Below are 17,426 nucleotides of genomic sequence, written 5' to 3' on the forward strand. Positions count from 1 at the left end.
AAGAGAACTCCTGTCCATCCCCAGGGGCCTGGATTGAACTTACCATTTTGCCACATACCTTTCTCTTTCTCTCCTGCACATACATCAGCCCCCTTACTTTTTACTGTATACTTGAAAGTTGTAGGTATCATGCCCCTTTACCTGTAAATATTTTAGCAGGTGTTTCCCAAGAACAAGGACATTTCATAACCACAGTACAATGATTGCTGAGAACATTAACACTGATAAAGCACTTATCTAATACACAGTCCATACTACAATTTTACGAATCGTTCTGATGATGTCCTTTCTTTCTTTCCCCTTGATCCAGGAGCCAAACCAGGACCTTGCCTTGCTTTAGCTGTCAGGAAGAAGCTGCGTTTGTAATAAGCACCCTAAAAGGACACTGAGCACGAAGGCAGTGGAAAACTCTCAACCAGGTACCTCCTTTATCTTTTGACCGTCTGTGCCTACAGTCAGGGGCTTGGTTAGGTTGGTACCACATGTCAGTTTTCCTGTCTGTATTATAAGTCACTTCCCAGAGCCAAAAAGGGTTTTTACAGCTTAGCTGCCCCATCACTCAGTCTGGCGAAGCACTTTCTAAGACAGTGATGCAGGAACAGACTTTCCAGTCCGTATGTCGCTACTGGAATCAGCGCAGAGGAAGAAAAAAACGTGAAAATAAACTCAGTTCAAAAAGGATTCGATCATGCAGAATTTTGTAACCAGAGGTCTTGACTTGTTCAAATTAGTTCACATGTTTCAGATGGCAGTTCTTAACAATTCATAATGCCCAAGTTATAAAACAAGAGACCACAGTATCTTCTGTTAGGCACACTTTCAGAAATGGGTGGGAGTTAAATACTGTTGTTATAAGGAAGAAAAGAAAAAGAGATACATGCATTTTGCATGATTTATTAGGTTTTGCAAATGTTAATAAAACTCAATCCAACTAATAAAAAACTAGTGATTTTAGTTCACTCGTGAAAGTGCCCATATCTTAGAAAAGCTCTCACTTCATTAATTTTAAATTATGTACAGCTGATAACCATATTACCATAAACTGGCATATGGAATTTAATATTCCTCCTGAAAATAATTTTTGTAAATCAACACTACCTTCTGCCATTTTCTCTCTGCTTACTTGGCTTTAATTTCCAAAATGTAACACTAGCAAAATAATACAAAGATAAATATATTGACTTGTCTTAAAAACCAGCTTAGAATGTAAACATAATCACTACTGAACATTTGCTAAATTAGAAAAAAAATCTATTCATCAAGGGAGGCATTTTCATGTTGCTAATTCAACAGTAAAGTCAATAAACTAATTTATCCTGAGCCTATATACCGGAAAACTTTTAAATAACCTATTTAAAGCTTTAAGCCCAGTAATGAGTATAATAATCATAGCTAATAATCGAAGTGTTGGTGCACAAGCCTTATTTTTAATTTGGGTATGCATATATAAAAGTGTCTCATACCTTTTATTTATAAAAAGTGCTTCTGTGAGTGCATTTATGAGTTTTTAACTCTGACTTCACACTGTTCACCACCTGGGAGAAAATGCTCACACAAGTCACCTTAACACCACAGCTCAATACGCAAATTAGCTTGCAATTTTTAATCCTAATACTCCAGCAGTACCACGGTGGGACCGAATCATTTATTCCACAGATCCTGTAAACTTGCTCTGGGAGTGGATCTCCAACGGGGAGCCCCCGGGAAGCGGGGTGGAGTGATTTGCAGGATCAGTTGTGTCCCAGCGGAGACCTGTATTTAGCGCCCTTGTTCTCATACAACTTCAAAATGTCAAATAGTTTTCTTGTTATGGAGCCGGGTTTATTTATAGGCTCGACACCATGACACTTGCAAAACTAACAAAATAAAAGTTATACTTGATACTAGGGGGATAACAAGAAGCAGTTTTAAGCTCCCTGAAGGGCAAGACAAAGAGTGCTGTGGGAGCTGCAGGCAGTTTTGGGACAAAGGTAATGTTGCTATAAAGGGAAACCAACCTCTTCCATCCCAGGAGCTGAGTGTCCAGGGCTGTGATGAGAGGCCAGCTACCTGAAACCCACAGCTGGCTCCCAAGTGACCAGATAACACGTAAAACCTGAGGACATTAAATGAAGTCATCCCTTTCTCTTCTTCCTCTTTCTTGAAGTATCACCAAAGGAAAAAAGCCCACATCCCAAGTGTATGCTGCTTTCAAGAGGGCTGGCAAACCACATCGGGTGCGTTCAGGGTGGCATGGCCATGAGATTTGCAGATATACACTATGATAAATAAAACAGATAAACAGCAAGGTCCTACTGTACAGCACAGGGAACTATATTCAGTACTTTGTAACAGCCTATAAAGAAAGAGAATATGAAAAGGAATATATGTATTATATATATATATGTATAACTGAATCACTATGCTGTACACCAGAAATTAACACAACATTGTAAGTCAATTCAAAAAAAAAAAAAAGCTGGCGTGAGCCCCCTCATTCCACTTCCAAATAGGACTCTTCCCCTGACTCCCCCACCCTGGAGGTGACCACTCTCAAATTTTAATATCATTTTCACGAGATTTTTTAAATGAGATTTTTAGAAGTTTACAAAAAACAAGTTTTTAAAACGTTATCGTGGTGCAGAGCTAAACCACACACTTCGCAGGACCCAGGTCCCCCGGGGCTGTTTCTCCGTGCACGTGGATGCTCTGGGTGTGGCAGGGGCTGCAGGGATGTGAGAAGGCTGGGGCTCATTCTCCCCTGTCCCCTCGGCATGTCTCAACAGTGACCACTCAACTTCCCCCCTTATGTGCCACCTCGGTGAACAGAAAAACTTCAGAGGCCAGCAAGCCTGGAAGAAAAAGGGGATGACACCCCCTTTGGAGGAAGTGAACCAAACCATGCTGGGGAAGACGACTTCTGGGACTCGCCACCAGACAAGCTGTCCCAACAGCCTCCGAGCTGAATCCCCGAATGGGACTAGGACCGCAAGTTCACAGGCCCATCCATCTTGTTTATGATTCCTTCCGGCCTTTGTCATTACTTCGGCAGAGGAGTTCTGGATCATTTACTCCCTCAATATTCACTTACGGGCATCTGCTCTGCACCAGGCCAAGGGAGTGGGGCCTGTAGAAGACAGAGGGGATGGAGTTTCAAGTTCTAGGAGGGATGAGAGCCCACGGCGCCAGAGAACGCAGGAAGGCTCCCGACCCAGCAGGGTAGGCTGGGTGGGTGGTGGGACCAGCCCACAAGGGCTCCATGGGGTTGGGGGAGAGATGCTTGCAAGACACAGGGAACTGGGCAGGTGGAGGCAGTGGCCGTCCAGGAACTGCACACCGCATGTGCAAAGGCCCAGAGGGGAGGCTCATGCCCATTTCAGGAACCCCACAGAAACAGATTTACCAGTAGGAATAACTGAAACCCTAGAGAGATCGGAGGAAAGAGATGAGGTTCTTCAAAAATCCAAGGGGTTGTCTTGCAGAAGAGGAATCAAGATGTGGTGTGAGGCTGTGGGAGGGTCAGCAGCAGTGGCGTCAGGCAGAGATGTGGATTGGAACCCCTGCTTAGCCATTTTTCAGCTGTGTATACTTAGCAGAGGTCACTCACCCTCCCCTTATCTATAGAAGGGGGAAATTCTGTTTTCCAAGGTTATTTAAGCACTGAAGGTAACGTGTATGTCAACTGGCCCAATCAATGGTCCTTACTACCACTACCATCACTGGACTGATAATTTTAGATTCCAAGGGATCAATGGATGGAAAATGAAAGAAAAAAAAAACAGAAGAGTTTTGGAATAGTCAAGGCTGCACAAATATGGAAGGGACTGCCTCGGGAGGGAGAGAGCTCCCCGTCCCTAGAAGGGATCAAGCAGAGAAGGTGGATAAGACTCTTAATGAGCAGGCTGCAGAGGGCCGGCTTGCACTGGAAGGGCACGAACTTCCAGCTTCCAGGACAAGATTCTATTATGGCTTCTGCTTCAACAGTGCCAAGGTTAAGGTACTGACATGTAAGCCCCTCCCAGAGTAGCACTGTTCAAAACTGGATTTTTTACATGGACTTTTCACTGGAAATAATTCTAAACAGATATCTCAGTCTTGGAGGAAAAAAAGCAAATGGCCCATCAAACTATGAAATAGGGGATAAAATAATATGAACAGACAAAAAGCAAGATAGAAAGCTCGAAATACAGACAATGGACTCTGTCTCACATCGAGCAGTTTCTACCTAAAATTAGCTACCAGTCTCTTCTCATTCTCCCTCTGAATAGATCCACTGGGCCCGAAACACACTGCAAAACAGGATGGAATAAATTTACTCTACAGGGACAGGAATCAAGTTGCATAAACTTCACAAAAATACTGTGCTAATATTTGCCCTCGGGGCACAGACAACGCCCATTTGGGTGTCAGCCCACGATGTTTCTATCTTAGGCTCCAGCCCCCACCCCTTTTACAGCCAAAAGCAGCAGAAGCCTTCAGAAAAGAAAACAACTAAAGTCACTTTGAAAGGTTTGAGATGCGCTAATCGCAGCGCATCCCAGCCAAGTAGCTGGAATCTCACAACTGGACCATCCTGCCAACTCCGTTCTTGCCAAGGAGTCTGAAGCCAGCAGCAGCCTGGCCAGAGAAACCCAAACCTTACCACCAGCAGCCCTCGCCATAATTTTATCTCAAGGAAACACAGAAAAATACCCTCCAACCCCTCCCCCTCAAAACATCACCCCATTTGTCACTAACCTGCCAAGTGACCTGGAAGTTACTACTCCATTTCTTTTCAGCCCAGTTTCCCAGCTTAGAGCCCTCTAAGGCTCCTTCCAGCTTTAAAATCCCCTGGCTGGAAGGTTTAAATCCGTAGGGCTATCTCTGGTGATATTAGGTACAGTAACTCTGCTGGATGCCAGCAGGTCTAGAGAGCAAGATAAAATGTATAATTTACGTAGCCTAGTCCAACTTCCTGGGCTTTGACTTGGTGAGATGGGGTGGGGGACGGTCAGAAAAGTAATGAAAAGAAATCACATTAACTCTTAAACTTATAAAGTGCTAATCAGAGAAGTATTTAGGAGTAATGGAATGAAAATAATGTATCTCGTTGCATTTATTTATTTGCACTGAGGCCTTCCGTATGCTGGGAACTGGGAATGCCAACACACTATCCATTCTTTGATTTCAAGGAGCACTCAGCCTTTTGATCAGGGACACCGCTGCCTGGGGGCTTCGGGAGGCCAGGGATCTGAAAAGGCCAGGGCCAATTACAGGTCTGAAGGAATAAGCCATTCCTGGGTTCAAGTCTCTCCTCTGACACTCCCAAGCTGATAGGACCTTGGACAAGTTAACTTGCAAAGTCTTGTTTCCCCATCTGCATGTAATTCTGAGGAGCAGCAATCTTGTACATAACCCAGCAGAGGGCCTGGTCCACCACACACCTAACATCAGCTCCTCTGAGTACTGTTCCAGTACCACAGCCCTTTCCACGCACCTCCCTCCTAGTCCCTGGGCCGTTCCCAATCCCAGGCTTCCTGTCCTGAGGAGCAACCAAGGGTCTTACAGGGCTTCAGGGTTTTCCAAATATTTTCACACCCATTACCCCTAGCTCCATTCATTCTGATGGGGCCTGGCAGGCAGCACTGCTGTTCCCATTTTACAGATGGGTAGATGAGACTCAAAGAACCCTGCTCAAGTCACACAGTCAGCCACCAAATGGGGTGACGGGCATCACACACCTCCCCACTGAGTTTCCTCGCCTAAACGGCCAGGAGGAAGGTAAATTATAGGCGATTCGCTGTAGGGAAAAGGCCCCACTTACCCACTACTGTCTCTGCGATCTACTGACTGAAGGTACGTTCTTACCTTTTGAGATAATCTTCATCAACACTCCCCACAGCTCATATGTTGGTAAATTTCCTCTTAGGGAGGAAATGGTCTAGAAAACCTTTTCCCCTCGAATTAATTCTGCAACATCAGAAACCTGAGTAATGACTGGGTATTCATTACCATATGCCCTCCGTTCTAAGATGACAATTACCAGGTGTTTCACCAGCGTTAGTTTAAAGGAACAGCACACCCAAAGGACCCTTTTGACTGTGAAGATCATGACTTCAGAAAAGGGAAAATGTGGAACATGTGTCTTTCAGAATTGTGAAAACATAGTGACTTCCTCTCACTTTTACAAAAGGCGTGGGCTGGAGTGCGCACACAATATGTCTAAAGGCCCTTCCAGCTCGACAGGCAGCCACCCCAGGTTAATGATTAACAGCGAGAGAGCAGGAGTGGGCCAGCTCACTTCCTGAGGCCAGGCCCTGGGTTTGGGCTGGGCCTCTCCTACCCTGTGACCAACAGCTCTCCTTCCAGGGAGATCCTGACCGTGGCTAGCCAGCCCCAAGCCTGTGCCCCCCACCCCCACCACGGCACCTGCCTCCAGGGATCTCAGAACAGGGAGGACTCCTGATGGAGGCCGGGGTGCACTGCAGCACCCAGGAGACAGGGCTTCTCAATAAACTTGAGCTCAACTAGACCCTGGCAGCTCACCAGTGGCGCACACGTGCCAGCGCCAAGCCAAGGGTCTCATGAGGACAGCCACGAGGCAGAGAAACTGACACACTGAGGTGGGGGGTGGTTCCTGGGTCTTTAGGAGGGTCCAGGTCAGCCTCGCAGCATCTAGACCCTGTGGTTCTTCTATATGGCTGTGGAGGTGCTCGGGCAGCGCCGAACCTACCTCCATGGTTGTGAAAAAAACAAGTTGGCGCTGACCACGGGAAGGGGGCTGACCCTGAAGGGGAAGGAGGAGAGGGCAGCTCAGCTGAGCAGCTGCTACGAACGGTGGGCTCTGAGGCGCTCACGTCAAATAAAACCAACAGCGTTGTCTTGTTTGGGGAGGTTTGTTTTTTTTAAGGCGTACTTGTAACCTCTACATAATCAACAGCTTACCGTTTCCCATCTTCTCACGCTGAAACATCTGTCCAGGTATTTCAAACACCTCACTGGCATTTTTTTGTTACGGTTTTACCACATCCCACCAAGTGGGACCATTACCGTGGCTGGGGGCTCGGATGACTTCTAACTAGGAGGGCTCAGACTTCCAAAAGAACCCAGAGCAAGCCAGAGCAGGAAGGGGCACGTGACAAGCACAGGCACGCACATCAGGACGTGGTGCCCAGGCGAGCCCCACCATCAAAGACGCGTGGCCACGAGGTGACATGAAGGGAGAGACCACCACCTGACAGCGACTGGCATGAGAGATGAGCAGAGATAATTTGGGCAAAACCACCAGATTTATTGTTGTCTTTTCTACCAGGCAGAACAACTGTTTTACACTGGGAAGGATGGACTCAAAGGGGATGGGAAGACATGTCCTGACCACCTCCCAGGACCCACCAGAGACTACACCTGTCATCTCACCTGGCTCCCACATCAAGAAGAGGGGTCCAGGCTATGGACAGCAAGGACCATGACCAAGGTGGCCCAGTGCAGAGCAGAACCCAGACCCCGCGGCTCCTGACAGAGTCATAGTCCTCCCAGACATCGCATTACCTGCTCTGGTCTTTTTCTACTTTTTAATTTTTAATGGACTTTATTCTTTTAGAGCAGTTTCAGGTTCACAGCAGAATTGAGCAGAGAATACAGAGAGTTTGCACAACGTCCTCCCCAGCCACACAAATATACTCCCCTACCGTCAACGGCTTTTTAAAATTGTAGTTACACAGAACATAAAATGTGTCACCCATAAAAATTTCACCCATTTTTAAGCACACCATTCAGCGGCATTAATTACATTCACAATGTTGTGCAACCATCAGCACTATCTATTTCCCGAATTTTTCCATCACTCCAAACAGAAACTCTGTACCCATTAAGCAATAACTCCCCATTCCCTCCCTCCCCTAACCCCTGGCAACCTCTAATCTACTTTCTATGAATGTATCTATTCTAGATATTTCATGCAAGTGGAATTATACGATATTTGTCCTTTTGTGACTAATTTATTTCACTTAGCATAACATTTACGGTTCATCCAAGCTGTAGCATATATAAGAACTTTATTCCTGTTCAAGGCTGAATAATATTCCATTGTCTAGAGAGACTACCTTCTGTCTGTCCATTCGTTTGTTGACACTCAGGCTGGTTCCACCATCTGGCTATGGTATTGTGAACAGTGCTGCAATGACATCTCTGTACAAGTATCTGCCTTCGCCTGTTTCAATTCTTCTGGGTGTATAAACTAGGAGCAGAATTTCTGGGTCATATGATAATTCTGCACGACTTTTTGAAGAGCTACCAAACTTTCCTACAGAGGCTGCACCGTTTTACGTTCCTGCTAGCAATGGAAGAGGGTTCCAATTTCTGCACATCCCTACCCATACTTCCAACAGGCATCCAAGTAGGATGTCAAGCGGTGTCTCCCTGCTTCCCCGATGACTGATGACGTCAGGCATCTTCCCACGTGCTTACCGGCCATTTGTAGATCTTCAGAGAAATGTCGATTCAAGTCCTCTGCCCACTGAAAAATTGGTTGTTTACCTTAATTTGGATTGAGTTACAGGAGGTCTTTGTACATTCTCAACGTTAAACCTTTATCACATAGCGTCTGCAAATGTTTCCTCCTGTTTTGTTAGGCTGCCTTTCACTTTCTTGATAATTTTGCTGAAGTCCGATTTATCTATTTTACTTTTGTTGCTTGTGCTTTTGGTGTCATATCCAAGGATCCACTGCTAAATCCAAGGTCATGAAAATTTATCCCTGTTTTTCCCTAAGAGTTCCATGGCTTTAGCTCTTACAGTTAGGGCTTGATCCATTTTGAGTTAATTTTTGTGTATGGCATGAGGTAGGAGCCACCATTGCCATCACGATCCTTGGTAGAGCTAGCCTTGCTGGACTAGACCGTGAACTTCATGAAGGCAGAGTCTGGGTCTTTTAAAAATCAGGACCCAGTGCCTGGTACCCAGCAGGTGCTCCATGATTACCTGTGGGATGAGTGGAGGGTTGAGTGGATAAACCACAGAGGCAGCGGTGGGGAGTATCCTCCATCCCCCAACTGCTTCTCATCACTACCGAAACACCACCCACAGCTGGCTGAGAGACTCTAGTTTGTAACAAAGCAAGCCTGATAGGCTAATCATATTAAAGACTAAACACGTATCAACAATTGCACTTGCACGCTCCTATTAGCTCAACTAAAACAATCTGTAGGATTTAACTTGTGCACTTAGCTAAGGAGAGGGCAGAGGGTCCCAGCCCTGGAAAGCTCAACATGTCCTTACCAATCTCCTAACTCAAGTCCCTCACTGCACAGAGGAGCAAACTGAAGAACTGATGGAGCCAGTGACCTCCCAAAGCCTGGGCTTCCGCTCCCAGGGCCTTCCCCACCCAACCCAGGCTGGTGGGATCACCCACTGGAGACAAGCAACAGAAAGGCACGAGTTAGCCTGAACTGCTTCAAATGGTGGGAGTGGCTCTCTGGCTCCCAAACTTGCCAATGGAAAAATGAGCCCTGGGTCCTGGATCTCACTCTGCTACACGGGGCCTCTCTCCCTGTCCTCCTCATCCGTTCTCGCCACTCTGGCCTCACTGCCCCCTTCCCTGTACCTGGCTGGTACAAGCTTGTTCCCAACTCAGCTCTTCGCAGTTGCTGTTCCCTCTGCTTGGAACACCCTTCCCTCAGACGTCCTCCACCTGGCTCTCTCCCCCACTTCATGTGTCTTCTCCAACTTTACCTTATTGGTGAGGCCTTCCCGACTCACCTCTCTGTCCTCTATTCTCTGTAGTGTTTATAACCACTAGACATATTAAATATGCTTGTTTCCTCCCAATTCCCAAGTCCCTACCTCCCATTGGCATGGAAGTTCCTTAAAGGCAGGGATGTAATTAGTTAACTGCTGTACCCTAGCAGCTGGAACAGTGCCCAGGAAGCCTGAGGTGCCTGGTAAGTTTCTGCGAATGGCATGGATAAAAGGACAAAATGGGGAACGACACACCCAGTATTTCCTTGCCACTAATCGTTGCAGAGAGGAAGGCAGGCAGCTCCAGACTCACAGGTGAGCACTGCTTGGACCCTGCAGCCACGGAGGCCCACAGGCTGTCCTGGGCTCCTGGGCCTGCGACAGGGGCGGCAGGGCTGGGACATGGTGTGCGACCAGACACTCCCACACGTCTGAGCCGAGCCCACGATTCCTGCAGCTGTGGCTGTGCTGTCCTGGCCACGGAAAATGGGGCTTAATAAATGCTTGTGAGACACACGTACACACGAAAGAACAGTTAATGGGCACACCTGCACTTCCAGAGGGCTCGTGTCTGCACTGCTAACGGCGTATCATTCCAACAATGCTGGGAGGTGGTCTGACCCAGTAATTCCATTTCTAGGAACCTACTATCAGGATACATCCAGACATGAAAGTTTTATTTGCAAAGATTTTCCTCCCAGTGACCGAACATTAAAAATTACAACCAAAAAGCTGATTTCCAACCTTAGAGGGTCAGTTAAGTAAATCATAAAATAGCCACAGGATGTCCACAAAGACTTTATAACGACACAGAAAATGATTAGAATATTAAGTAAAAAAAAAAGACTAGTTACAACACTGTACCTACAGTGTGACCACAACTGTAACAGTCATAGTATAAAAGTAAAAAGGAACGCACTAGATGGTGAAAATATGATTGTTGGTTTTCTATTCTCTCAACCTTTCTGAATTACCTAAGTTTTCTATGAGCAATGAGTTCAGAAAATCAAATGGATAGAACTTAAAATGCTGTCCCCTGATGCTTTCTTGGTGCCCAGGGTGTGTAACTGCTTAAACCTCCAACCCCTGACTCTTGGTCACCTCCTCACCCTTCCTGCCTTCACCCAACCCTGCTTCCTCCTCTTCCTTGGGCCTGCCCCCAGCACCTGGCACCAGCAGCCCTCCTAACACTGCCGCCACACCTGCCACTCCTCCCCCAGAAATCCCACTCTGAGGCGGGGCTGCCCCGCCTGACACTCTCCTGGCCCACAGACCCAGGGCCCAGCCTGACTTCTCCACGCCCCAGCTGTGTGACTGTGGGCAAGTTACTGAACCTCTTTGAGACTCCACTTCCTCCTCAAGAAAGTGAGGTGGACCCAACTCCCAGGGGCCTCTGAGGGCTCAGTGAGCTGGTGGTCCCCACCTTACAGGACACTCGAGGTTCAGGGGACCCCTCCCCTCACGGGGTCCTCTTGAGGCTGATTCAATATGCCAACAGCTCTGAGTGTCTCAAACCCTCACCATGTGATGGGCCCCCAACTACTGGCTCCACCCAGCCTTGTGAGGCTCTGCTGACGGCACCCTGATGCACAGGGAGAGATTTCTTTATCCTCTATCTGCATAAATCTAGACACCTGTCCTCTCCTGAGGGGCGGAGAAAAGCAGGTCTGCTCTGGGATCCTGGCTGGAATTTCCATTTCCCCTCTTGAACCCTCCACCACTGAAGACATTCACAGCCCAACTCTTACAGCTGATGCCCAGATCCAAATTCCCAGTGCCCACCCTGTCTGCGACCCTATTACACCTTCTGAAGACGTTTCCAGCATTTTCACTCCAGGTCCTTGCGGACTCCCTACGCCATCTTTTCCCATCCATACAACACTCGCCCAGGCACCCGGCTCAGGGCTCGGTCCTCCTGCTCCTTCAGTCACAGGGCTTGATGCATTCTTTCCACATGCACATTCTGCCTTCATCCCTCTATGATGCCCCAGGCATTTAATAAGCCCCAGCTATGGTGAGGCACCGTGGTGGGTGCTGGGCTTCACAGGTGAGTAAGGGGCTGTCTCAGGTCCCTGCTTCCTAGGAACTCAGAGGCGAGTCAGAGAGAGATGCGTGAATAATCAAATAATCACCTTCCCATGGGGGAAGTGCTATGAAGACAGGTGTGTGCCACTGGTGGCTGGGGCCTTGTCTAGGGTGTGACCTCAGCTCAGCCCGGGATAGAAAGAAACAGCTTTTAAGGGGATGCTAATTGCAAAACTAGACCTTGAAGGATGGAGTATCAAACAGCACAATCAAATCACTCAATACTTATCCCAAAGCCGGTGGGGGCCCCTACTGCCCCTTGTCCATCACCCACACTCAGATTCAAGCCTAACCCTCTGGACCCCAGACACCTGGGTGCACTTGCTCCCCGGGGCCGGGCAGAAAGCCACGCAGCTGCGCTTATTTGCTTCTTCTACATGCTCTTCTCCAGGAGCCTCGCCACCTAAGTCACGTTCCTGACCGACGCCCCTCAAAGCGGTGTCCAGACTAGCGGCATCAGCATCCCCAGGTGCTGGTGAGAATGCAGACACTCAGGCCCAAGCCCAGCCTGCGGAATCCGAATCTTCTCATACGCGCCTTGAGATCTGAGAGGCCCTGCTCTCCGCCCCAATTCAGCTCCCCCAGGCCTTCAGCTTCCTCCAATTCACTCTGTTGCCAGCTGCCACCAACACCCCAGCAATGAGCTGACAGCCCACCTCCTGAGCACCCACCCCCTCGGCCCCACTGACCTTCACACCCACCAGCCACAGCACCGCCCAGCCACACCCTGCCCAGGGCAGCATTCGGGTCACAGCTCTCTCCATCTGAGGCCTGGGCTCCACCTTGGACAAATGTCATCCTAGGGTCCTTCTGTCAAGCTCACTGCAGGGACAGATGGCAGGCAGTGACTGAGAACCAGTCTTTCCTGAGTAATTCGCACATGCCACCAGGAGAGGCCCTCCTGACCGGGGAGTCTCCCCCCGACCTGGTGAGGTGGGGGTGCCTGTCACTCCCACCGTGGAGGTGAGGAAATCCAGATGTCAGGAGGCTCCCGGGGGTCACAGAGTTAGTAAGAGGGGGGTCTGGAGACAACCCCTGGCTGCACCAAGAGGGTAACAGTAAGCACGGCGGCCTCGCGGAGAAAACTCGGTAGGAGGAGGCACACCTGCATCTTCACCAGGGACAGTCATTTGGCTGGGGCCTAAAGGGACCTAGAGATGAGGGGAAAAGTAACAGAGGACCAGTGGGAGAGGCAGGCAGCGGCCAGCTCATGAAGCCCTTCAGCGACGGACTACAGGGCTGAGACTTAGGAGGCAACAGGAGCAATGACGTTCTTGGAGCAGGCTGGCCCCAAAGGGCTACCTCTTTCCCTGACGTCCATCGCATTCCCTTGCCCATGAACTTGACCCCTCACCATGTGGGACATGCGGCTCCGACCCTCCTGAAGCAGCAAGCGCAGCTGGACTCTCCCAGGCAGCCCACCCTCTCCTCTCCAGGTGGGAGCCCAGCCCCCAGGGACACCTCCACCAGCCGATTTCTCCTGAATGGCTCCTCCCCAGCAAAACCCTGTTAAGAGTCAATACGGCCCTATGTGCCCCTCAGCAAGGCCCAGCTGCCAAGAACCCTTCCCCTCCGGTCCTGTGACTAGGCTCCCCTTCCAAGCCCAGCCTCCCACATCAAATCACCAGTTTCCACCCTCACCTCCAAGACGGGCTGGATGGGCCTCCTGCCCCTTCAGCCCACATCCAGAGGGGGCCCTGGGGATGGCGCTGAGTAAGGGACAGTCTCTACCCTAGGGAAGGACACAAGGGTGATCCCGACCCTAAGTATGTACCCCTTCAGTGGGGAAACATTCTCACTGCCCCCAATACATTCGTGCAGCTGGACCTACAGGGTAACTCTTAAGAAACTGAAGCCCTTCTTAGTCTTTGAAAATGTCTTTTAGTAGCAAATAATCACTGCCACAAGGTATCTGCTTTATGATAAAAATAATTTAACATTAATTTTGCTGAAAACAGAAAACATTAAAGTTATAAAACAAAATTTTAAAATTCGTGCATTATTTATAGACTGAAAACATGCTGGTAGCACTCTGCGAAACACAGATCTAGAGTCCAGCAACACAACGTGTGGTCTCTGGGCCACAGTCTCAGCCCCGCCTGGGAGCTTGTTAGAGACGCAGAAGGCAGGGCCCACCCCAACCCTTCAAATTAGAATCTGCATTTTAATACTAAAGTGGGTGGGGGAGGGAGCAGGGAGCCCAGCCTTAGAGCATATGGTTTGCAGGCTTGGGGGGAGAGATGGGGAAAGTAAGCCAGCTGGAGGCAGGTTACATGGAACCTGCAGAGGAGAGGAGGTCCCAGGGCTTGTGTAGGGAGCACCTGCAGGCAACACCGTGAAGCAGGTTTAGACGTGAGGGGCCCGCTGGGGAGAGAGGCAAAGTGGAGGCAAACGGGAGAAGAGTGTGAACCGACCCAGTGTCAGCAGGGGTTGGGGGGGGTGGAGAGGAAGGGCGGGCTGGAGGAGGGGCTGAGTTGTGGTGGGCGGGTCTGCCCAGTGCAGGGGTGCTTGGACTGAACAGAGACCCGAGGGTTTCTAAGCCGAAAGGCTGTGTCACTTATGGAGAGAACATTTTTAAGGAGGAAGGTGCAGAGCTCTGCTTTGGACATGCACGTGCAGAGGGCACTCAGGGGGCGATGTTCAGATGTAATACCCACAGAACTTGAACTGCCCAGAGATGGCCAGGCTGGAACAGGCCTGTGAGCCCCTGAGGGTGGGATCGAGTGTGCTCACCCAAGAAGGCCTGCAGGGTGGTAAGAGCAGAAAAGAAAGGGGATGGACAGCAGAGGGTGAGCCAGGGTAGGCACGGAGACAGGAGGGGAGGCACATCACACGAGCCCCAGCACGAGGCCATCGGCACAGAGACCAAATGGGCTGAGTCGTGTGAACCGGCTACTCGTCTTGACAAGTGACTGGTCCCTTCTGTGTCCCAGCACAGCAAGGGTAGTGTTGCTCGAGGGGCAGGAGGGGAAGCCTGGGGGCCGCCAGGCTGGGGGACGTAGGCAGTAGATGAAGCTGCGATGGGCTAGCTAAATAAATGCCCAAACCCCTCACCTCTGTTTGCAAGCTCTCTTAGGTCAAAATTATGTCCTTTGGTACACCCATGTTCATGGCAGCATCACTTGCAAATAGTCAAAAGGTGGAAGCAACCTAGATGTCCACTGACAGATGAATGAATAACAAAATGTGTGTACTTTCAACGGAATGTTATTCAGCCTTAAAAAGGAAGGAAATTCTGATACATGTGACAACGTGGATGAACCTGGAGGACACTAAGCTAACTGAAATACACCAGTCACAGAAGGACGAGTACTGCATGATTCCAGCTATCTGAGGGGCCTAGAGTAGTCCACGTCATAGAGACAGAGAGAAGGGTGGTTGCCAGGAGTGGGGCCGGGGGCAGGAGGGAGAAATAAGGAGTTAGTATCTAATGGGTACAGAGGCGAGTTTTGCAAGATGAAGAGATTTCTGTGGATACACGGAGGTGATGGAAGCACAAAAATGTGATGTGCTTATGCCACCAAACTGTTATAGACACTTAAAAATGGTTAAGATGGTTAATCTTATGTTATGTGTATTTTACCACAGTTTTTAAAACTATGTCTTTCTTCTACTATAGGTATAGAAAACCTGACCTCCTGGAATTGAACGGTATGTCTGTGTCACGAGAGGTAAGAGCAGATCTTTTTCGGCGAGTGTAGACTGCTCCCCCAGCAGGACTGGCAGTGAAAGGGAGTAACAGGGTGCTGACATAACGGTGAGGCCAGGCTTGGAGGCTTTTTTCCCCCAGGTGATGGGACAACAGTCTTCAACTGTAAGTGGAGAGGTAAGCCTGGGCCAGAGACACTCCTTTTCTCAAACTGGAAGAAAGGAAGGAAGAGGAGAGAGCCAGAAAATGAAGGAGGGAGGGGAAAGGTGAGGAGGCTCCCTCCAGATGGCCCTGAGCATCCCAGGGCCACGGTGGTGGGGTCATCTGGAGAGGGGAGGGCAATAGAGACCCACGGAGAGTGGAAAAGTCAGGCTGGCTGGTGTGGGAGCAACAGGGGAGGATGGAAGGCTGGTTGCCGGCAGGAGGGAGAGCCCAGCTGACCATAAGGCACAGAGCACACTGTCTGAAACGATCACTAGGCCTGGGGCAGAGGTCCTCAAAGGATGGTCCCTGGTCTCTGGACAAGCAGCATCACCAAGGAGCTTATCAGAAATGCAAATTCTGAGGCCCCACCTGAGAGTCTGATTCAGACTCACTGAATCAGAAACTCGGGAGTAGGACCCAGAAGCCTGTGTTTTAAGAGGTGATTCTGATGTGCTAAAGTTTGAGAAACACTAGTATGGAATATAGAAATTCAACAGAAGGTATATATCATCTTCTTTGCATGAAAATGAAAAAAAAAAATTAGTCTAGCAACTTCTACATAAAAGTGCAAGAAATGCATAATTGCTTCAATGCCAACTCAGCTTATTTCTATAGTAAGAGAAATGCCAAAGGGTGTTAACAAAATTACAGAAATATACAGTCCATTTAATAAACTTCCTTAGATGACACCTAGAAAACACACACAAGATCTGGGAGGCTGGAAACTATGATGTGGGTACCAGTCCCTCCTCTGTGACTATATGTGTGCCCCGGACATGCCTCCGTTTCCCCATCTGTAAAGACAGGGAGCTGGAAAAGGTTCTTCCGAGGTCCCTTCCACAGACACTGTGTGATCCTCTCTGTCCTGCAAAAGATGACCTCATACTCAATGCTTTTACACAGCTGTGCCAGGGGAGGGGGCGAGTGGGAGACGTTTTTGACCAGTAAACATAATATTATAGTTAACTAGAAAACTTTCCAAAGTTCAGTCAAGTGCTAGTATCCTGCATTCTAACAACTAGAAACTCCTTCACTAACTGGCTTTACCATTACAGCCACCAATGCCTAGAGTTACAAAAACACCATACTGCACTGGACCGTGTTCTTGAAGTCCACATGACTGGGATGCCTCCCCCCCAAATCTCTTTTCACCCTACAATATAAGTCGACCTTGGACATACTGTGGGTTCCATTCCAGAACACTGCAATAAAGCAGACGTTGCAATAAAGTAAGTCACATAAATTTTTTGGTTTCCCAGTGCATATAAAAGTCATGTTTACACTATACTGTAGTCTACTAACTGTAGAATAGCATTATGTCTTTAAAAAACAATATACGTACCTTAAGTTAAAATACTTTATTGCTAAAACATGCTGATCATCGTTTGAGCCTTCAGTGACTCATAATCTCTTACTGGTGGAGTCTTTGAAATATTGCGAGAATTGCCGAAGGGTGACGTAGAAACACAAAGTGAGCAAATGCTGCTGGAAAAACGGCACCAAGAGACTTGCTTGACGCAAGGTTGCCACAAACCTTCAATTTGTAATAAAACATCATATCTGCAAAGCATAACACAATGAGGTAGGCCTATATTTTTTAATCCAAGAAGGCAGGGTTTGTGTTTTTTTGCCAGGCAGAAGGTGAGTTAAGGAACTGAATTAATCTGATCGCAGGGCCTGCCCCTTGTGACCGAGTGTCTGGGCACTCAGTACTGCATATTGAGGCTTCCTGATAAATGGCCCTGTATTGGCCTTGTTACCGGAATCCCTAGATGCTGGTTTCCTGCCTCGTCTCT

General features: G+C 48.6%; 1 protein-coding gene across 4 annotated transcripts in view; it reads right to left on the reverse strand.

Moving 5' to 3' along the window:
- Positions 1–17,426, reverse strand: part of PTPN3 (protein tyrosine phosphatase non-receptor type 3) — a 131,193-nt gene that overhangs the window by 74,312 nt on the left and 39,455 nt on the right. The window contains exon 1 of one of the 4 annotated variants that reach the window (XM_064490387.1): positions 5,827–6,021. The exons of the other annotated variants lie outside the window; for them this stretch is intronic. Coding sequence (XP_064346457.1) covers positions 5,827–5,845 — 19 coding nt within the window. The 5' untranslated portion in view covers positions 5,846–6,021. Of the gene's footprint in view, positions 1–5,826; positions 6,022–17,426 lie in introns of those variants that run through there. 4 annotated transcript variants of the gene reach the window in all.

This window comes from Camelus dromedarius, chromosome 10 (assembly GCF_036321535.1).
Source record: "Camelus dromedarius isolate mCamDro1 chromosome 10, mCamDro1.pat, whole genome shotgun sequence".
Taxonomy (NCBI): Eukaryota; Metazoa; Chordata; class Mammalia; order Artiodactyla; family Camelidae; genus Camelus; species Camelus dromedarius.